This window comes from Scatophagus argus, chromosome 12, assembly GCF_020382885.2.
Source record: "Scatophagus argus isolate fScaArg1 chromosome 12, fScaArg1.pri, whole genome shotgun sequence".
In the NCBI taxonomy this organism is placed as follows: domain Eukaryota; kingdom Metazoa; phylum Chordata; class Actinopteri; family Scatophagidae; genus Scatophagus; species Scatophagus argus.
Genome location: NC_058504.1, coordinates 7,083,041 through 7,106,183, shown reverse-complemented (window position 1 = coordinate 7,106,183; position 23,143 = coordinate 7,083,041). Strand labels below are relative to the sequence as shown.

The window sequence follows — 23,143 nt, the reverse complement described above, 5'->3', positions numbered from 1 at the left end:
TCTGCCAGCGTTATAACATGGGTGTCTCATGGTTTCCAATCACGCCTTTGGTAGTGAAATACACAGCTTGCAAGGAAAATGAAATAAAACATTTTAATTAATGTTATTACATTTAACTTATTTCAATTTGATTAATATTTTAGACTCTAGTAAGTGAGAAACACCTTGTGATTCAGACTCCAAAGCAATATTCAAAAACACAAAGATATTCAGTGTACAAAGATATAAAAAAGAAAACAACAGGAACTGAATGGTAAGTATGATATGGTAAATAATTTACCTCAAGGCCTGAACTCACAAATGCTTGATTTACTGCATGAATCTGCAAATATTCCCACAGAAACACACAAAACCTCACTCCTCTGGGAAAGCCTTCCCAGAATGGGAGCTGTTACAGCTGCAAAGCTATCTCTGCTATCCCATATCTGATAATGAATTTACAGTGTAACAACACAACCAATAATGGGACAAACAGGTCCAACTGTCAGGTCACAGTGGACATAACACATACAGTGGTGATGTCACTCTGGATGAAACACATTGCAATGGGAAGTCAAAGAAGAGTTAACCTAAACATTTTAAATATCTTTAATGGTTTCAGCTCTAAAATATAGCACCCTGAACCTGACCTACACTTTTGTGTTTGTAATTACATTAAAAAACAATTTAAAACATTTAAATGTAAATTTATGTGGTATTAGTAGCTGGCAGAAAAGTTCAGAAAAGATCTAATAAAAGAATCAATGTATATTTTCCCCTTAATTTCCAAGTAGAACACAATGTGGTGTGTCACCCTGATGCCAATGAGCTCTTGTCTGTGTATTGTCTTTGCCAACTCTTCTTTAAATTTTGCCGTCATAAGAAGGAGCTTTCATTTTCCCTAAGTGTTCATTTCATCCTGTTCTGAGTTTGACATGGATTAGCTTAACTTCAAGGGCCAGTGTGTGCAATTTAAGCTAAACTATTGACAAAAAATGAATATTAATTTATTTTTCTTCCATATGTAATCCCCTGAAACTGAATCCCCTGAGAAATGTTGTGTTTTTGTTATCTTGGATAAGATATCTGTAAAGAGAGGGGATCCTCTTCCAGGAAGTCTGTCATCTGGCACCACCATGTTTCTACAGTAGCCCAGAAGTGACAAACACTGGCTCAAGAGAGGATTTTACATTAAAGGTAGGCCGCTGTAGGTTCTCTTACACTCTTGGAAAGGAGCAGATAAGTGGAGGCGTTCAGTTGTTCAGTTGGTAGCAATATGCAACCTCACTGCTAGATGCCACTAAGCCCATCTCAGTGGTACTTTAATAAATGACATTTGTATTTGCCATTTTCTAATTGCATTCCTCCTTGATCTTTATGAAACTTGACATTTATTCATATGTAGCCTATGTTTGAGCACCTGTGTAGACCCTGAGGATGTGTCCTACTGGGTTGGCTTGACTGCAGGGAAGACACTTTGAAACACATTGCGTTATGTACTTGATGTACTTATATACTTTATTCATGTGCTTTATGTACTCATGTAGTACTTTCAACCCTGAAGGAGTGTTTGCTTGTCCAAAGCATTGGGGGGCAGTATAACTCTATAACCTGTACAGCCTGCTTCTCAGGAGAGCTGTGCCTCTTTTCTGTTCTTTTCTTCACTTTTCTTAATAGCAGATGAGTTAAGTAATGTTGATAACATTGAAATTACATCATGGTACTGAACGTTTCGATGAGCACATAGGGACTGTGTGGTTGATTGTTCTCCACTGACCCAATCAACCACCCTGTGAGCTTTCATTGTGAATTGCTTCCTTTTCATTGGTTTTAATTTGTTACATAATTACACTTAACCTGAGTGGATCTTTGCTATGCTTAAGGTTAACATTACAATATCATTAGAAGAAAATTTTCTTATAAACATGAGAAAAATCCCCAGACATTCCCTCATACTGTTCTCTCAAATGGAAAGAATTTTTGTTCTTTCTTTATCACTCATGATAATATAATTAATATTTTATGAACGAAAATTTATCAATAATAATTTTTTATGTTTTAGAATAAGAATTGAAAATAAGTGGTAAAATAAAAGTTCGCCACAGTCCTATTGATTACATCTGTGGTATTTTTACATGTGATTGGAGTGCAGTAAAATCAGACAAATTCGTAGACTGAACAGCATATACAAAATTTTGTATCCGGAAGCCTGTAATGATAACAACATTCTTTGTGTTGTTTTGGGCAATGATGGCAAACAAAACACTGTGGTTTTATCAAAGCCGACTGGATCAGGTGATTGGTGTTACCAATGGGCAGGTGCTGTCTTGACTTACATCTGGGTCTAAAGCTGTGGAAAAGTAGTTCAGCAGTTGGTGGAACTCTGCAGGAAATGGGGAGAGACAGAAAGAGAACATGCCAACCTCTAACCCATATCTGTGCCCAGGCATAGACTTCTCTTCAGGGCAAATAGCTGCTTGGTCTAGTCTAAACGGCTTTGCTACAGTGATAGTGACTGAGTGGGGCCGTGGCTGGTATCAGAGGTGGATGTGAACTGACATCCCCATATACTCAACCCACCAGCCTGTTGCCTTCAGAATGTCTCATTTAGCAGTAGAGCAGAAATACAGACAGAAATGCTCTGAAAGATTACTGTCAGGGAATCTGAACAAGGTCAAATCTTTTGAATCATTCAGAATGTTTTTAGTGAGCACATTTGAATGTTTTGTATGTGCAGCTGTGGACTCTTGCATAATGTGTGATGTATGTATGGTGTATAATGGAGTGTTTCAACAACTTAAGCTTTTAAACATTGATTCATATGCTGAGTTATCAATCACACTTCAAACCCCCTTGGTACAACCTTGGAAATCTAAGCTTTGTCATTTGAAAGTCATTTTGCCACATTGTGTTTGGTTCCTCTCGCTACCAAACAAACATAATTCAGAGTTATGTCACCCATTGGTTTGGAGACTACAGTTCTGAGGCCTTCAGTTATGCAGTGTCACCAGCCTGGTTTTATGGAGCCAGAAGTGACCATATTTGGACGAGTGAGCAGAGCTGTGGAGGGTATGCATTGCTGCATCTCTATCCTGATTGGATCTGACCGAGAACACAAAGGACACTCTGTGTTAGGGACTTGTCAATCACAAGGAAAGTATGCCCTCAAGTATATCCTGCTTTTTCTTAAACTATTTTAGTCAATATGAGAACATAATTTACAAAATTAACATCGTGCTGTGTTGGAAAAGACTTGGAACTGCCTATTGAGATCACAAACTCACTGGGAAAGTGCTTAAAGAGGTAATAAATCCAGCGAGAAATAGGGTAATTTTTTCAGAAGCTTACAAAGACTGAGACTTCTTGAAACCCCATAGGAATTGTTCTCTGCAGGTCATTTGTAAGAATGCCGGCTTAAGATCCATCCACTTATTATAGTGTCTACACCACCAGGTCACCCAGTTAATTGCACCAAAGGCTAAGTTTCTGTTGTGACTGCTTTCCCTCAAACTGAAAACACTGCCCACTACTTAGATCTTCAGGAACAGAAATAAGCATGTATGGAGAGTTTCATTTTATCATTGAACTTCAACTCATGGGCTTTCAATTTATAGGATCTTTCTACATTTTTGCCATTGCAGTTTAAAAGTGAGAAAAACTGAACACACCTCACATGTATAATTTATAATCCCTGACTAGACTGGGCGATCAGAAGAGTTTGAAGTGTTACCGACACTATTTATTTATTTATTTACTTAGCTTTAACTGGCTAATTCTCAAAGGTTAGGGCAGTTCATGCTGAAAAGCATGTTGTACTGAACATGTGAGTAAGAATATTTTTCCATAAATATTTTACATTTATTTTGCTGGGCTTGATTAAATGTTATTATGTCTACTTGACTCTAAAAGAGAGCAAATTACATTAGGACAATTAGAAAAAAGGAAAACATCTTATTTCTCAGTAACGGAGGCAATGGGAAACATCTAAATTTGTATTGCATTAATCCGTGGTGCAATTTGCATTATTTACTTTACTCGCTGGTTGTGGATCATTTTCTTAGCAGCATATTTTGAATGGACTTCATATTTTCTTGCATTTATGGTTTTCCGAATGTAAACTTATATTATGCACAACATGAAATTCGGTTCTCACACAATAATTGTTCTATGTTGAACAGCTGCCCTGTAGTGATTATAGGGTGGCAGTGATTTCATGGTGGTGGGACATGATTTAAGCCAAGGGATGAGTGGGGATGACATTTTTGAAATGTCACAGGGGTTGAGGAGTGCAGAACTGCCAGCTGGCTTATCTGTTGTTCATCTTTGTACTGTAGAATTACACTATCGGGAATATAGATTTCATTTTATGGGGGTGGGGGTTGAGGCTTCAGGATTGTTTGAGCCGCAAACTGCACATTCAGATAGAGCTCATTTTTATTCACTGTATGGCAGAATAACTGAAGAGTGCTGGACTGCGGGTCCAGGTGAGGTGAGGTGAGGTCGGTGTAAATCCCACCACCTCCTGATATTGTAAGATGCTTGTCACAACCAGCCATACTCTCCATGTTAATTTAGTTTATCATCAAGAAGTACAAATTGTCAGATGTTCAATTCTGATGCTGCTCTGTGTCTGCTAAATGGGTCAACTGTTTGTTAATATATCAGCCTTAAAAGTCATGTGACATGTATGTATGTCAATATATGTTAACATATGCACCATAATAGAAACAAATCTCAGTATAGAGCAATACAATTCAACACCAGTACAAACTGCAGCCTCTGAAATTACCAGTAAGTTGATGAAAATGAGGCTCAAAGGCTCAAATTTGCAAATTTCTCTCCCTTGAGGCGGGAAATTAAGTCTGCATGTTACTGTGATTACTGTGAGCCACGGCACTGTATACAAAGTGTCAACCAGTGCACCATGAAATACTGTGGCAGTAAATGTAAAGTGCCTCTGGTGGAGCCGTATTTGCGCAGAAAATGGCCTCCACAGGGAGAATTCAAGTATCGAGCAATCTAGTGAGCTCCCATGAGGCCCCATTTGGGGCTCACAGGGGTAAAGGCCAGGATTGGTGAACAGTGGGCACTCATTACTCTCCATCTGCTCCCCCTCTGATGCTGTCCTGCTCAGGGACATTAGGGCATCTAATGCAGCTGCTGGCATCTGTAACAAGAATTTATTCACAGTGAGACTTTCATCTAGATTCTTACATGCAAGCATACATCAGAAAGCTTAAAACTCATCATGCACATCCATGCATTAATGTAGGCACTTCTTCCTGTGAGAAAACAAAGCAAAAAAAAAGAAAATCACCTTTCCAAGATCACCTTTACAAGACAAATTTGTGCTTGTGCATTCATGCAAACACACACAAAGACACTGATATGCTCGGACACACACAGACTACAGTCACATAAACAGATGTCTGCAGACATACGCCTACATGCTTCACACACATGGACATTCAGACTTGCGTACAAACACAGATGTGAGCCGACAAACGTGAACATAGTCGTACATCTGGAGGAGTATATCTGCAACGTTACATACAAAACTATTTTCAACTCATGGAGTCACTTGTCAAAGATAGCAAAGCACATAGTTTTGTTCAACAAATATGCTCTGCTGCGCACGTACAAATGGAGAAATCCATTCATGGAGCAAAGGGAAGAAAGCACATGGTTTTACAATTAGATCAAGCGAGACAAAATCTCCAGCCAACGCAGACTTTTCTTAGGGAAATGTTTAATTATACATTTCCCCAACACAACACTTATAAAGTTCTATTTCCAGTTTCCAGTTCCAAATTTAAACCAAAATACCAGTTCTTAGTAGAAATAACTATAAATGTCACTCTGTAATGTAATAATAACGTTTTAGATTTTCTCCACAGTGAGGACCAGACAGCAGCAGGATCTGATTCATGCAGGGGAAACACTGACGTCCTTCAGGCAGATTATTAGCAGTGAGTTACACTGATCAAAAGCCATACTGAGTAAACAAGCTTCTTTCTGTAGATTATAGGCTCCAACACAGAGGCATAACATGCAGAAATCATTAGACACAGATTTTCTGTTGTTGATTGTTTGTTTTTTACAGTTACAGCCTCCTGCATCTCATTTTTGATTTTAGTAAACGTTGCCATTTCCCTTTGACGTTCTAATGAGGGCTCTCACAACAACATGGATTTGTTTTCTGACAGCGGTGTTATGCTGGGGGGAAGGCAGATGGATGGGAGAGGTTTGTTTGTGGCTGACTGAGGCTGATTGCTGAAGTGGTGAAGGCAAATGGAACAATGGTTGAGCTCACACAGGATTCTGAGCACAGGGAGAACAAAGGTTAGTGAAGGCGTGAGGAATCACACAAGAAACAACTGAAGTGTTCACTATACTAAGCGACTGAGAGAGCGACTACCACATAGCATGTGGAACAGTCAGTCGATGAGAGTAGAGTTGAGATGGGGAGGGAAAACGGAACATTTGGACAGATCAGTTCAAAGCCTCCTTTTGCTCTGCCATTTAATCATCATCATTACTCATTTTGCTATTACATTACATTTTATTTGCATCTCATGCCATGTTATAAAATCAATATTTCACAGGTTTTGATTTTTAATCACACCTATCATAGAAAAAGAAAGCATGTTGCAGCCACTAACAAGTTAATTCGTTGGAGAGAAGAACGAAGTTGGCGTATGTCACAATCCCCGGCTGTCATTCGTTGCAGTGTTTCCAGCGGTTAAGTAGGAGGAATCAATTGCAATTCTTCCTGGCAAACGCAAAAAATGGAAAAAACAAAGGAACCACATGTAATCAGGATATATGAGTATTGAAAGTGTGTTGATATGTTGCAGGTAAAATGACCCAGTGTAAATGGCAAGAGGTTTCAACACCCAAGAGCAACATTTGATTGTCTGTGACTGATCGGATTCAGAGCCACAACTGGGCAGAAACTTCACTGAATGGAGGGGCAGGGCGATGGGGGTGAATGAATCCAAGTGATAGTCCCTAACACATGAACATTACAGAAAAGTAAGGCGTATTGAAGCAAAGAAAGAAGCATGGATAGCATCATATTTCTTCTTTTTTGTGTGTGTGTGTCAGGATATTTTACCTGCCCCATTTATAAGGCAGTGAGCCATTTTTTGTTTCAAAAGTTAGTTGTTTGACCTCAGACAAGGCCAGGGACAAACCTAAACACTAAATCATATTAAATTTGAAACAGAACTCTATTAAGCCCATCAAAATATTTGACACCTCTCTAATATCAGTCCTTATTAGCACTGTTCATGAAATATCCAGTGAGCGGTGGAGTTCACAGATATCCACCCAGTGGTTCAAAACATAAAGCTTTATTCATAGACTGTAGGGCAGATATGTCAGATGGAGGTATATTGTACACATGACGATGATGGTGTCCATCCATTTCTGTAAAAGTCATAAAATGCGTACAGCATTAAATGACACGCATATAGGTTAAAATGCTTAAATGACGTGTAAGATGTCCTTAAAAGTGGTCCTTTGATCACTTTTAAGGTCTTCTTCCAGTGAGACCAAACAGAACTCTGCTTGGTCCTGTTGTAATTACATTGTTAGCAAGGAAAAATGGACACAGTGTTATGAAGTTCATGCGGTTCTGAATTTGACCTTCATCAGTGATTAATGTTTACATCAGATTCTTTTTATTTGTTTCATTTGGGTGATTTAAAAAAATTATTCTTGATACATACTGTTCTTGTAATAGGAGTGAAAAGATTTTAGTGAACCTGCAGTTTGACAAATTGTATCATGGGTCATCAGAGATAAGAGATGATTCTAAACTATGTTTGTTTTTTCCAGAACGCTGCACACTAAAACTGAAAGTGCATCCCTCATGCAGTGATGAGTCTGGTATAAATCAGCTGAGCGGATGATATTCTGCGCATTCAGATTCATCACAGCAATCTGTTTCTCGTTTACACCTGTAGTTCAATAAGAAGAGTTAACATCAGAGTTCCTCCCAGTGGTGCTGTATTTTGGAAGTCCTTGCTCCAGCTGATTTCACTATCAGTGTGAATGAGGTGATACGAACGTGGTTCAAACAAAGTGTTGTATTCTTGACTTACTTTTGATCGAGAGCTTTTTAGATGACCCTTTTTCCATTTAGAGCGAGGACTCTCCTCTGGAGTCATAACTCTGAGTCTCAGTCAGCTTGGATTCACAAGGCCAGTCCTTCCCCTTGAGCGGAGATTGGAGACTTTTATGTCATAGTCTTCTCTAGCTTCTCTACTTTCTTCACTGTAATATTGGTTTCAGTGTTTAATTATCAGATAAAGATAATTAGTAATCAGTAAAGATAAAATGTAACCACAACATGGAACATGGACTTACTCGGTGATGTAAATTACTCATTCTTGAATTTCCCTCGGGATCAATAAAGTATCAGAATCAGAATCAGAATCAGAATTCCTTTATTTATCCCTGCAGGGAAATTCTTTGAAATTCTATCTATCATTCAACACTGCTACAAAGGTGGCTTTATGACTGAAGCAGTTAATTGGTCCGCTGGCAGAGCATAAATATTCAGCGATTTTGACAACTGATTTAGCACAGTAAACAAACTATTTTAAGACACCTTGAGATAACAGAACTTTTGATGTGTTTTGATTTTCACTATTCACTTAGTTAATTAAAAAAGATAAACAAATTAAAAGTGAGTGATCAGTTGTTGCAGCTCTAAGTAGTTTATATTTTGTAGTCACAATTAAATTTTGTTATTAAATAAAACGGAAAGACGCTCTGGATATGGGTGTGAGTTTCCAAGAAATGAGACCAAATAGGGAACAGACATTTGTGTTCCCACACTCCACCCCATAACACTGGAGTCATCATCAGGTCCAAACTATAATTTGTCCAATACTTAACTAACATGATGAATATAGTAAACATCAGTTCATGTCAACATGTTAACTCTGCTATAGCGAACATGTTAGCTCACTGATGTAAACTTTGCATGGCTTTACACTCTTATTTACATTTGATTATGTCTCCAATCCTGGAAAGATGTTAACAACCTCAGCAACCTAAACTTCAAGTTAGGTTACTTCAGGTTACTGCTCTGTAATTATCATACAATATTATGATATTATAACTGATGAAACACTAGATGTAATATTTAGATGGTAGTATTTCAAAAACATTTATATTATCAAGAAATGAACAGCAAATAGCTCAGTGTGTATGAAATGTACTGAAATGTTGTAACAGTACACTTAAACCAAACTGCAATGAGATGCAGTAAAAAAGAAAAACGCTTTGCAATGTAATTCTTCTGAACTGGTTTGTACTTAAATTGTTTTTTTTCCTCCTTCCATCTGACAGTAACATCAACGACCCTTGGTGGCATTGCCATCTACTTCACAATTAAAAAACATTAACAAGAAGTTAATAGATCATAATGCAATTACATCACCCAGTGTCACAATCAGGGGTTAATTATGCACACTGCTGTGGCTTGATTAATGTTAACTGTCTGTTTCCAACAAACCAAAGGCAACATGTAAACGGTGAAACAGAGGAGGCTTATGTGCGGTTGGCAGCAGACATCACTGACTGAAAACCATCACTTTTCTCTCTATGTATAAATGTTATTTTCATCTTATGAGCTTTTAAAATTATTCAGGATTCTGGATAAATTCTTGGTAGTTTTTGTTGTTTTCATTTTGGGTGGTGGTTGTTTGTTTGTTTTTTTTTTAATGAAAGTGATTAATGCCTTAATTTCTTGTTCTGTTATGTGACCAGTCTGAAAGAGACACTTGCTCTCATCATGCTACTTCCATCCATCCATTTTCTATACCGCTTATCCGTCAGGGTCGCGGTGGAGCTGGATCATCATGCTACGTCCATTGATTCCAGTATGTAATTGTTTTGTTTTTGGCAGTTAGCTGTTGCTGTCTGTTCAAAAGTGCTGCACGGTAAAGCAGTCTAAAAAGAGTTAATCTAATGTCATCTAATGCATAACACATACAGTGAGCTACCTGTAAATTAGTATGCCAAGAGGCCTTAAGAATTGAATTTTTTATCTGATCACCTTAAAGGTCTTTTTGAGGTCCAGAAATGCAGGTTGTATGTGCAGCAGCTGAAGTGAAGCGACTGATGAGATTCCAGTGAGACAGAATCATTTTAAAATGTCTGAGGTCACAAATGTCTTGATTATGCTGTAAACACTCATATTCTCAACTTAAAATTTGCCTCCAGAGTACTTGTGGAAGGCGTATGAGTATTAGTTTAGGCAAACATGAGACTTCAGTACCTCAAAGCACCAAACAAAGCACGGGTCATTCAAAAAAAAAAAAAAGTTTGAATGATGCTAATGGTTAAACATAATGAGCTGAGAACTTTTATTTGCAGCACCTCTGATCCTATTCAGAATTCACTGGTTCCCAGAGGAGAAATTACTGAATCATTCATAACTATCCAATCTCAAACAGGCTCCATACTGATATTGGCAACTCTCAGTAACACAAACCTTTCATTTCCCTCTATGGAACAACTAAGAGCCCTGCACAGCAATGCTCACATACACAATGAGAAATAAAGGGTATTCTGCTCACAAACGTGTACTACAGCAGCTACAGGTATAGAGAATTTTTTTTTCCTTTCCAGTCAAAAAAAAAAACTTCTATATTCGATGAATAGCTTATCTTTAGAAATAACAAACAAAGTGATGCAAAAGATTTGAAATAGGGCAAATGTCTTGTTGTCACGGTTTATCTTATGTACAGCTCTTCTAGATTGTACTGCTGGACAGCTATGAATCATGACATTTGTCCAAGATGTCTGAGCAAATAGTCGTTCTATTGTCTGTCGGGCTCTCCACTATTCCAGTGTTGGTCAGAAATAATGGTCCTCTTTCAGTCATCGGAGGAGAGAGGTATTAAAGCCCCTTATGCTCCAGCAGCTTTTCAATCACTTTGCGCATTGAGTACAGAGAGGCCACAAAGATCACTGGTTTATTCCAGCCATTTTCCTTTAGAATATGTCAAATAAGAGCTTCTGTTGATAAAACAAATCTTCACAGATACTGTCATACTTCCATACACATCTGCATTATATATTTTTTGCACAATAACTCTAGAAAATGGATACAGTTGGATAGCTGGGAACTGGGTTAGTTCCCAAAAGCAGTAGTCTGACTTCATTTCAACTTGATTTGATTGCAACGACAAAGTACAAATGCACAGGCTGGCTTCGGTCTGCAGAAGTCTCGCACACTCTGAGAGAGAACACAGGCAGGTGGAACTGGACCACGTGGACACAGAAATAATAATAATAATAATAAAAAACAGAATTGCTGTACATATTTAGAGGGAGGACTAATGCCCCACGATCCATTTTCCTTCGAACTGCACTGGTCCTCCCATCTGTTTGAAACGAGGAAGGTCCTCAGCGCACAGTCATACAGACTTTAGTGTCCATTGTTTAGCAGATGAAGGAACAACAACAGAAGGCCTAAGGCAGCTTGAAGCATTAGGCTGGGAGGTGAAGCAGAGACTGGGAGGCTGTTGGATGGCAGGGTGGACTGGCCTACCAGTAGTTCATTTCCCAGGGCCTAGGGAAAGACAGTGAGACCAGTTTACTAACACTCAAAAGCTGTTCGTCTGCTAATGCTATAGTGTGTATACAAACAACTTTGTTTCGGTTCAGGTGATCGTCATTACACATGGGGCAGGATCGCTAAGGAAAAGGCTAAAGTGAGGGTTAGGGCTACTTGAATCATCACATTTTTTGCCTTAAGATGATGTGAGACTAGACGATCACAAAGTCCTAAATATTTGCCACATCGTGGGTGAGAAACGTGGCTAACTGCACATTAGACCTTGAAGAATCATTGTGATATTTATGAATGTAATTACATTTTTATGAAAGTAAACCTAAGAACAATCCATACCATCTGGCAATAAATTTTGGGCTCTTTTTCTTTTCCAGTCTGTATAAAGAAAGTACATATGTGGGTGCACGACACACATGGGTATATGCACCCACAGGTGTTACCGGTTTCATGAAAAGGAATAAAACATCTTTTCTTATTTCATTTGTACAGAAGCCAGAATGGCCTTGATCAGTTATTTTATCTGCACACCTGTGTTGGTATTATTGTATCCAGAATGTTCCTTGTGGTTTCTGTGGTTTCTTGTGGAGGAGTGGTGCTCCCGTTTTGTCTGCTGCTGAGGCCGGGACTCAGTGTACTGGACTGGCTGAGAGTTGGCTGCTGCTGTGATTCGCTTCCAAATGTCATTAGAGCATTTTCTGAAAGATGAAAATAAAATTGTTACCAGACTTCAGCAGCATTGTCGTGATGTGTTTCCATCAAGTTCTACTTATTTCTTATTTAATCAATGCAGTTTTGTATGAGATCTTTTGCTGGGCTGGAGCTTGTTTGGGTTCAGTCAGCAGTGGGGAGAGAGAGAAAAACAGATAACCCAAAATACTCAGTATTCTCTTCAAGTATCCAAACTGCACCTGCCTCTCCACATCGACCTCATTAACTCATAGACCATTTGCACCGGCCAAACAACTCTGAGACCTCTCTCTGTATCTTTTCTAGGCAGGGGGCCCGAGGAAAGACTGGCCAGAGATTCACCTCGCTGCACACACAGAGCAAAGATATTCTTTGGGTGTACAGGTTCACTGATACACTCGTTGGGGTCAGTAGTAAAAACCTTTAACTATTCAAACTTCAGAGCAAAGGTCATAGGTGAAATGAAAAGAAAGCATTAGGAATTAGCAGTAGGAAACACAACAGAAGAACTGATGACCGACTACATCACAATGTAGTGTGCTGCTATAAATGATCTTATGTGGTCCCCTTACACCCGAGTTATTATTTCCTTTATTTAACTGATATAATGTCCACTACTGCTCCACCATTCCTAAATCACTTAGCTCACCTTCTTAGCTCTGGAATCAACACCACGTATGCAATAATCCATTGTAATTGACCCGTCATGTTGAACATGTTGGAATTATCTTTGGATAGATCTTAAGATACATAAGTTGATTTTCTACCATCATCAGGCTCATAATTTCAGCAGCACCATTCAGGTTTAAGAGCATTTCCTTAGTGGCTATAACAGTTGAATATTTGGAAAGGTTTGAGAGTCAAGCCTCACATTTAACCCTTAAATACCTTACAGAACTGTGAACATATTACACCCTCAGTACAATGATTGTTACTGGTAACCTCACAACTTCTTTGTTGTATTTTCAATCACATTGTCGGTGTGACTATGATCTGTTAGTCAGTCACTTTGAACCAGACAGAAATATCTCAAAAACCACTGAGAGTTTATCTTGAAATCTTGCACTGACATTTGTAAGTCCCTGACTTTTCCTCTACTTCAACCATGAAGTGCTTATAATTCTCTAGGAGGTGACTGTCTGAACACCCAGGCAGAATTATCAAGGGATGATTATTAACTCGAGAAAACGAAGTGAAAATGTAGACAAGAGAGGGCGAAACAGCGAGACATACTGGGTGGGGGGCATACTGATTTAAATACATCGTTGTGCTGCTGTTTGAACACGCTGGGAAGCATCTGTTTCCCTGAACCCCCTACAGCTAGTGTATGTCCTGTCACTTTCTTTTGTGATAGAGCTTATTTACTTTGCTTTTTCTGCAGGTTATTAGTGCAAATTATCCTGATTAGTGAGTGTCATTTTTGTATTTCACTTCATAATGAAATTACTATTACTCTACATCTGAGGTATTTGTGTAACACTAAACACCACACACCACTTGGGTTCATATACTTACTTTTTAATGTCAGGCAACATAATTCTCGTATTGCTTGAGGTCTTAAAGGAATAGTTTGACATTTTCCACCGCCCTCAGCCGAGAAACAGTCACTTATCCCGTGTGAAAACCATAATTTATCCTACTGTGGCAAACATATCAGACATGTTGTGTTCATTAGTGAGCTTAAGAGGTGCTGTGGATGGATTTTTTTTAGAACAGAGATTGGCTGGCAGTTTCAAACCTATACACTATACTGAGATAAGCGGATGCTGGCTGTAGCCCTACATGTATTGAACAGACGAGAGTGGTATCGATCGTCTCATCTAACTCTCAGCAGGAAACCACATAAGCATACATATACAACACACGTGCTTCTTCTGTGTGATATAAATATATAATTGTTGTAAATACAAATACCCCTAAAACTTTTATGATCTGAGAAAACTGTCAAATAATAAATCAAAGCAATCCTGATTTTAGACAAACTATTGATTTTGTTCTTAGAGCAAAACAGAAGCCATATTTTACAGCACATTTTGAAACCTGTAGTACCACATTGCTGTTGGCCTAGTTTCCCAAAAAAGAGACTCAGTGATTGAGACCATAAGAAAAAAAAATCAATGTACACAACTTAAGATGCCTGGAAAAGAAAAATACAAACAAAGCAAACATGAACTCTTTCCCTTAAGCTGCATGACACTGGTTAAACAACCAATACCTTTATAAAAACACAACCATTGCCCCAATAACCTGAGTCAGTACATTCCTGCCCACTGTGGACAGAGTGACACTCACGGAGGCAGATGTTGTCAGTGAAGTATCCCAGGAAGTTTTCACACTCATCTCTCTGGCTCCCACTGGCTGAGCAGGAGCACCATGGAGCCACACTGGATGTGGAGTTGTCCACGTAGTTGGGAGTTATTGTACTTCCTGCAGAGAGACCACGTGCAGGCCTCAATCAGTATTAAATATTCATTCTACTTTCAGTTGTTACACTGTATGCTTGTTTTCTGAAAGCTTAATGGATGTTACACTTCCCATACGCTGACCGGATGCATAGGGCTGATAATATTGTGTCGGCTAGACTGGCTGCGCATAGACTTGTATGATTTAATAGAGAGATAATAAGTAATACTTTTTGTTTTTACTCCACAGAAATCACTGGCATTGAATTTTTTCTGTGACTGTTTTCTTCACCATGGTGGAGGTAGGACTTCGAGTGCTTTAATAAATACACGACAGGAATGGAAATGCCAAGTGTGTGTTTGTGCTGAGGGGCACCATTTGAGGTTCTTGAAATGCATTAGGTCCTCTCTTCCAGGGCGTGGAAGAGAAGTGGCTGCTTTTTTTCTCTTTTACGAGCTATTATAAAACATGGTGTAAATAATCTGTTTTTCTACAATGAGATATTTTTATGTTTGTGAATCTTAAATCATACAGAACATTTGTCTTTTGGTTTAAAATTCTAAGTTTCATTTCATTCCCTCATTCACTCTTAAATTAACCTGTTATGTATTTATTAATTTACCCTCCAGGTAGCTCATTTCTGCTGCTATGTCACCTCACAATTTTCTCTTTCCTTTCCTAGCGCACTCTAAGTAACATATCTTCTTTCACACGCGGTTTTTCCGCCTCCATCTGCTTATTTCATTTCATCTTTTCCTGTCCTTCATGTGTTTTCACTTCTCAGGTGTTCACCTACCTATGAGCCCCGTGTAGGCGAGGAGACAGGCTCCATAGTTCCCTTGCTTGCAGCCATTGGCAGACATTTCGAAGGGTTCGCAATCGTACTGAAACTGTGCCAGGCGAGACCTACAGAAACAGGTACTGGTTAGCAAAAACATGATGGATCCCTGGACTGTTGTTATGTAAAAAGTTTGTGGGTTCTTTTTTTAAACATTCTTTCTACTGGTACTTGGTCATTTAATTAAGAGTTTGCCCCCCTGACATAAAGAAATATTGTTGGCCATGGTAAAGGCTGAAAGCATTGGACTGTAATGTGAAAGTGATAGAAAGAGTAATATATTTCGTCCCCCAGACCTGGGATCATTAGTAAAGCCTTCTGAGTGTAATGGGGCTGTGAAAAATAATGGCCACGACCAGAGATAGCAATGAGCGATAACTTTGATCCATCTGGCTCTTTATCTGTGCTAAATATTTAATGTGTTATTCCAACAGGCTCTCAGGGGTGTTCTAACCAATGGTGGTAGAAGGCTTTAGGGTAAAACAGCGGGCCATTTTGTTGATTGAATGACTGTTTATTTGGTTTCAAAGAACCATAAAACAGAACACTACCGCCTCAAATATGTATGGTAAGGATATTTAACATCAGAGTGCAAGCAATACCTGAAAAAGGTGGGAATGATAAAACATTTCCCTTGCTGATTTGGTATACCTTGAGAAAAGTGGGGGATCACTGAGGATATCCAAACTGGAGATTCTGTTTATATTATAGCAATATGTTACTGTATCCATATGAGACCATGGCTAAGTGAGAAATAACTTTAATATGTGTTGTGGACATGGGAGAAAGGTTGATATTGGAATACGTGAGAGCTAGTGAAAATCCTCCAGTTCTTTGTTCTAACCTGCACACATAGTCAGCATTGCAGAACCTCATCTGTGTAATGCAGTTGGGTTTTTCCACGCTTTCATATGAGCAGCTGGGTACAATAGTTTGCCTTCGACGCTCTGAGCATGCTCTGTCCGTACAGGGGCAGAATAGCAGTTCATGTGTGTAGTCGGCAGGGACACGGTCAAAGAACCTGCGCAGAGCCTTATTGCATTTAGGCCGGTTGCACAAGCCCGACTTGGCAGTGGGTTTGATACAAGCTGAGACATATTCTGTGCGGAGCTTCTGGCACAAGTCGTCCACATTGCAAGCCTTGGCTGCATCCAGGCAGCGATTCACAGTTGTCATGCCAACATCAGAGTCTGTAGATGGAAGTAAGGTCAAAGACAAATGTAGATATCAGTGGAAGAATAACATCAGTACATTATAAAGGGTTTGTATTTATACAAATCAGAGCATACTTGAAGTGTGGCTGGACTCCATTTATTTATTCAACATGCCGAGATATAATCTCGTCTTGTCAGAAGTACAAAAGCTGAGATAGGTAGTTTTGAATTAAAGTTCAGCTCCAAGGTGAAATTGTCTGTAAATAAACAATGGTGGCTCATTTCCTAAGGACCAGAATAACAAAATGAGTATTCAGAGAGGAGTCTGGTCTCTTTTGTTATGTTATGTTACAAAAACAGGCTGATTTCCCATCGCTATCTCATAAGTAGAACCCAGTGGGCTTCTTTGCATTATTTTAATGTTTTTACAAGATCCTGGTTCATGTCTTTCCATCCAAGTGTTAAAATGATCATGACAATTGTCATATTTCACTACCAGACTTTTAACTTAAGCAGTCAACCTACTGTGTGCCATTTCTCAAAAGTTGCATTTTGGAAGTCAGATTGAGTTCTGACTAATGTCTGTTGAAAAGTCCTTTGTCATCCTCTTCTATGTGAAAGTGCATCACGTTGCCATGTTACTATGGCTTTTCCTCCATCTGTTATTTCAAGGTTACCATTCACATGGGCTACAAGGAAAGTGAAATAACATAGATGCATAATCACAATTTGCTTTTACCTTAACCATAACAATCTGAATATAATTACAATTAAACAAAGCTTCTTTGTGATAGCAGCCTGAGAGCCTCTTAACAATGGGCAGCAGAAATAAATGCATGTTGCAGTCTGGGCTCTTGTACTTTGAATTTGATGTCACGGATGAGTCTTTTTGGTGCCGCAATGATATAATTGCTTTGCTGACATCTGTGCTGTTAACTGAGTCTCTGACATCACATGTAACTAGCAGTTCAGTGGCAGACAGAGCAAGTAACACAGGAGCTGATTTGAATACGACTCAGGAAATTCATCAAATGTTTGATAGCCAATTATTTTTAGAATCAGGTCTGAGGCTAGTCATGCTACTGGCATGTGTTCTGTAACAAAAGGCATCAAGGCAACTTCCTGTTCCCTGCGCTGAAAATGCAGACATGAATGTCATGCTTGGCATAAGAGTGAACCCTAATCCTCAATGCTGCAACTTCAGAATGAGCCTGGGACTGGGAGCAACCGATTGACCACTGAGCTGTTTGTTTAGGAGTGTGTTATTGGCTTTTCTGCAGTGTGTTTATAGCTTTATGGGACTCTGGTAAGATTGGTAGATGGATATACATGCAAAGAACGTTCTAATGTGAGTAACTTTTTCACCTTATGCTAAATGTTTTCTCATATAACAAGAACAAATATTATCATTAGCTTTTGTTGCCTTAACCTAATTCTAACCCCAACTAATGTTTTATTGGTTTAAATTTAAGCTTTAGGATCAAGGGAGGATCAAGGGAAGGATCAAGGGAACTTTTATTGTCATACCAGCTCACATTTACATGTTTATGGTACGAAATTAGGACTCAGGTCCCGGTTAGTAAGCCTTTCACATGATGAATGTGTATAAACATTCATATTTATTTCACAGCGTTGTTATTTAATACTGAGATTGTCATTTTCATAACCATGAAATGTAATCTACTTTTCCAAGTTCAGGCTTATTTTAATCAGTGCTATGAGATTGCATTGTGACATGAGCCTGAGGCTACAACAAACAATGCCTGGATTAGTATTCATTGACAGTCATGGATTATGTTATTTCAACTGAGCCTGGCAAAGGACATGGATAAGGTTGGCATCCAACAACTTGATGTCAAGAATATTATTTTGGATGCTTTATTTGATTGTCTATACTTGTGTAACTGTTTTACCACCAACGGAAAGGATCTCTGTTTGCTATGGGACTGCTTACAAGTAAAAATTCAGTGGAGGCATGTATTTGTGTTTGGACAGAACACCTTCAGGTGAATAAAAGTTAATGAAGGTAAGCAAACTTGCCAGCAGTAATTGAGGCCAAGCGGACATAGTCGTAATTCCTCTGCACTGTCTCGTAGGGGTAACTCTCCACCAGTTTGAGTCCTAAAAGAATCACAGACGCAGGTAGATACATGATCTTAAATGCTGTAAACCTGATTTGCAACATTTATGGAAAGTCTTTTTTTTCAGTATAGACAGCTGTTAACCAGTAACCACTGACCATGCATGATGGACTGATGAAGGCTCCAGTAGATGCTAAGGCAGTTCTTCTCTTTCTTCATGCCTCGTTTACACTGACAGCCATGTAAGGGACTGGAAAGTAGGGCAGACACTGCGTTGGCACACTGGCTCCTGGCACCAGGGCCCAGCTTCACGCTGCCGTTGCCCGCCACACACTGACGTAAAGTCCGCAAACGTGGACTACAAGTCTCATCGCTCGAGCAAGAGTCTCCAGCCACCAAGCAGTCTCTGCCGGCCATAATAACCTCTAACAGAGCTGTGAGAGAGAAAATCAGAGCACAACAGAGAGCAGAAAGATAAGAAGACTTGAGATGGCAGTTGAGGTCTAAGATTATGAGATGAGACAGAAAATTAAGAGTAAAGGAGAAGCAAGCTGAAACACTGGACACAAATGTCAGAAATAAGAAAGTCAAAGGGCAAGAAAGTAAACAAGAACATTTTGAAGGGGAAAATTGTTAACAGTCGGAGTGTGTGAATGTGGTGGCAGTGGTGGTGTGCATAGTATGCTAAAATGCTGCATATCATGTCATAAATAGTTGATACATATCATTAATCTGTTGCTTCAAAAGTTACAGTGCGCTGTGTATCTCACTTAAGTTTGGAACTCTGCGTAGGCATCTGAGGTATTATGTGCGATCAACTATTTTCAGTCTATTGTTGTCAAGGTGAGCGCCAATCAAGAAAGAATTAATGTATTTTTTAACAGTGGCATCCTAGCTGTAGGGATGGTAATGCTGATCCATCTCTTTGGTCGAGACTCCACACAAAAAAAAATGTCAACAGCTATTTAGTTCAGTTCACTGCACGAGTCGACTCTTTTCAGTGAGTCAGAGAAACTGAATAATAGGTGTGGGTCATGAATATACAACAAACATTGACTAGAGAAAGAACCATAGATATTCATCTGTTGCTGCGGGGAAAAGCCAATACAGCACCATGACCATTTATTGAACTCTGTCTCAATGTACCAACATAACACTGGTGAGATGGGAGTTATTGGTTTTCTTTTTGCATCGCTTGGCTCAGATGGCAGCATAAGTACTTAAGGTGAACATGTGGGATGGACAGAAGAAAAAAAAAACTTGCCACTCAAGAAATTACATGCAAATAGACAAAACTCAACACATGCCCAGCTTTCAGGAAAAACACTCCAAATACACCCAACACAACCAAATAAACAAGATCACTGAAAACACAGAAAAAGACAAGAAAATTGTTTCCAGAGGGTGTTTATGTTTATGTTATGGACTAACATTGCACTACAGCTGTATTCTGTGCATGTGCGGAAAGTCACAACATTCCTTTTCCTATAATGACAAAAGCATGACCTGCCCTCCTCTTCCTCTGATTGGCTTACACTGATATTCTTACCCTAACCCTAAACAATCATTACTCCTCATTCCCGAACCCAACCAACCCATCCAATGAAGGCAGGGAATACTAGCCAATCAGAGTCAGAGTAGGGGTTAGCATTCTTTCTCTATCCGCATACATTTGACTTTCATAACATCATGAGTTACAAGCTGAGCGGCAAGTTTGTCCAAGCCATGTTCTGCACTAGTGTCCTTGGAAATCCTGCCATTGCTATTTTCTCTATTTGCAGTGTCTTTGTGTATTTGCACCTTGGCCACCGTAATATACATTAAGTTGTACATACTGTATGCTAGCAGTAGTTGTAGTTTTGTTGGTATGATGGTCGTAGTGGAAATTGACACCTCTGACTCAGGGTACACCCAGACATCTTCACAAACACCTCTCTTTCATAGGCTAATTCATCCAGGACATCCAGGCACTCCAGATTCAGACTTTACAAACAGTCCTCATTCACAAGCTAACACGCTCGGAACAGACAGCGACTCCCCATTCAGAATACACAAACACCTCTCTTTCCCACAGACTCCTCTCTTCCTCAGACTCATGCAGAGGCATAAATGCATCTTGCTCTCAATTGCTTTTGGTCAGTCAGTTTGGAACTATTGGCACGACTCTGTGTTACTCTGGGGTCAACATTAAACCAACAAAAAAGACTTTCTTTGTCTTCACCAGACTCAAGGAGATCTATTTTTTCCATGACAATGGTACGATGTTATGGCTTTTTGTTCTAACACTTGGAGACATATAAATATAGAAATCAAATGTAATTAATTGCTGTGCCTTCTGTGTCCTGCTGTGTATGTATATTGAGTTTGAGTCAAGTCGTAATGGATTATGTTCACAGGCAACTTTTGTTTGATCGAATGAAATTCAGATTTTACAGCATTGGAGACCTCTGTGAGGTGGTCCAGTGGATGTTAAAAAAAATGCAACACTTTCCCTCCAGAGACAGGACTTCAAATCCTGAAGTCCCATCTGTTAAATTCAAGCAGCTAAAGCACTTTGGTAAAGGCCAGAAAAAAGGTAGTTTTGATTAAATGTGGTTTATCTTTTTTTTAATTCATTTTTTTTTATCAAACTAGACCATGATCTTCCCCAGCTGAAACCAAATTATGTAATTTTACTTACTACAGGCGGATATTGTATTGCAATATATTATATTTTAGCAGAAAATGAATGAAACACATTGTAATGTTTATTGTTATGGTTAGGTGGTGGTTAAGCCTCCAGGAAATGAATGTAAATCTATGTAATGTTCCCAAAAGTGATGGAAACATGACTGTGTGTGTGTGTGTCTGGGTAGGGTCTCTTACCCTATCTGCTTTAATAAAAAAGAAGTTTCAATTTCATGCTGCTTTCACCTGCTTGCACTTTGTATATTTCTCAGTCAAAACTGTCTCAAATGTTGTTTTGATTTCCAAAACATACACGCACATGCTCAAAAAAAGAAAGAAAGAAAGAATCCAAAGTATTTTCCATTCTGTCAACCCTGTTCAATCAAAATTGTATGTGCTTTCAAAGCTGGCTCTTCACTGAAACCCCACAGGTGAACTGAGTCTCACTCACATCAGTTATCCAAGCTCTTATCCTCTGTTCAGCACATGTCAGCTACATGCATCCAGTACAGACATGTTGATGCCAGGGGGAAAGAAAGTTCCGACCAACGCAAATGTCCTGGAAGGCCAGATGGCCAGTTGCAAATTCAAGGCGGAGATCCCAGGCCCTTCCTGCTATGTGTGTCAGTTAATGCTGCCTGGGCAGAAGCTGGAATAGACACCATACATCATGAATGCAAATGAGCCACTTGATTTGACATTTCCAATAAGCCTGTCTCAGTGTACAAGTGGGTTTAGCCAATTAGCCATGTCAGTAATCAATGTTTTCTGAGGCTCAGTTAAGTCCTCAGTTTCCCTGCCACATAAATCACAAGCAGATTGGCTGATCAGTTACCCTTGCGCACCGACTTAATGGTCCACTTCAGGAGAGATAAAATGGAAAATGAAACTTAATGAAGTCAGCTGGAATGTTACCCTCAATATTATATACCTACAAAGTGCTGAGGCTGTGAGGCGGGGGATGGTAATGTATTGGTGCACTTAATGAGTATCACCTTTGTTTAAGATTTGTAAATTATCTTGATAGTTGGATTAAAGCCAGAAACATCACTTTGAAGTGGGCAGCCTCGGCCGCTGACAGCTGGCCAACAAAGGGTGCATACTTTCAGGCAGAAACGTAATTCAAACTTTCAAATGTTGTCCTAATTTAGACAATATTGTGATAATTACAATAATGATATATAATTGATAAGTGGTAGTATATAAAATCCATGTAAACCAAAGTCTTCAAGGGGCTCAGATTTTAATCTCACTGTTTAGCTGTCGGTCTCTCAACTTTACTGCTTCAGTTCACTCACTCACTAGTAAACATATTTACTTCTTCTTTTTTCTTTCTTTCTTTCTTGTTCAGTACTCATTAAGCTAATTTTGCTCTTTCCAGTCCTACACTTCCTGTTTATCAGGCAATGTAAGAGAATCTTTCACGTTTATTTTCTTCAAAAATTAAATTTTTCCAGTCTGTGTGTATTATTTTGAAAAATTAACTTGGTCCAAAGGAGAGAGATTTTTGAGAGGAGAAACGTTCATTGAAAGTCATTAAATTGTAAAGAGTTAGAAGTGACACACTTTAATAACCTCCAAGTTAATATTAAATTGGTCTTATTCTTTATTGATCTCCTACTGGTCGCATTATGATCCCTAAGTATAGCACATTGCTCTTGAGATAAAAGTAAAACTCATCACAGTGTAAAAGTAAGATTTTCAAGTGTCCTCTATACATTGTTTACATATGTGTGAC

General features: G+C 39.0%; 1 protein-coding gene across 1 annotated transcript in view; it reads right to left on the bottom strand.

Annotated features, from left to right (window-relative positions):
- Positions 1-10,077: 10,077 nt before the first annotated feature.
- gfra4b (GDNF family receptor alpha 4b) overlaps positions 10,078-23,143 on the bottom strand; it is a 36,465-nt gene continuing 23,399 nt past the window's right edge. The window contains exons 2-8 of the mRNA XM_046407075.1: positions 18,897-19,172; positions 18,698-18,778; positions 16,348-16,693; positions 15,462-15,571; positions 14,555-14,689; positions 12,104-12,270; positions 10,078-11,572 (exon numbers count right to left, since the gene is read on the bottom strand). Of these exons, the coding sequence (XP_046263031.1) occupies positions 11,429-11,572; positions 12,104-12,270; positions 14,555-14,689; positions 15,462-15,571; positions 16,348-16,693; positions 18,698-18,778; positions 18,897-19,172 (1,259 nt within the window). The 3' untranslated portion in view covers positions 10,078-11,428. The remainder of the gene's footprint in view (positions 11,573-12,103; positions 12,271-14,554; positions 14,690-15,461; positions 15,572-16,347; positions 16,694-18,697; positions 18,779-18,896; positions 19,173-23,143) is intronic.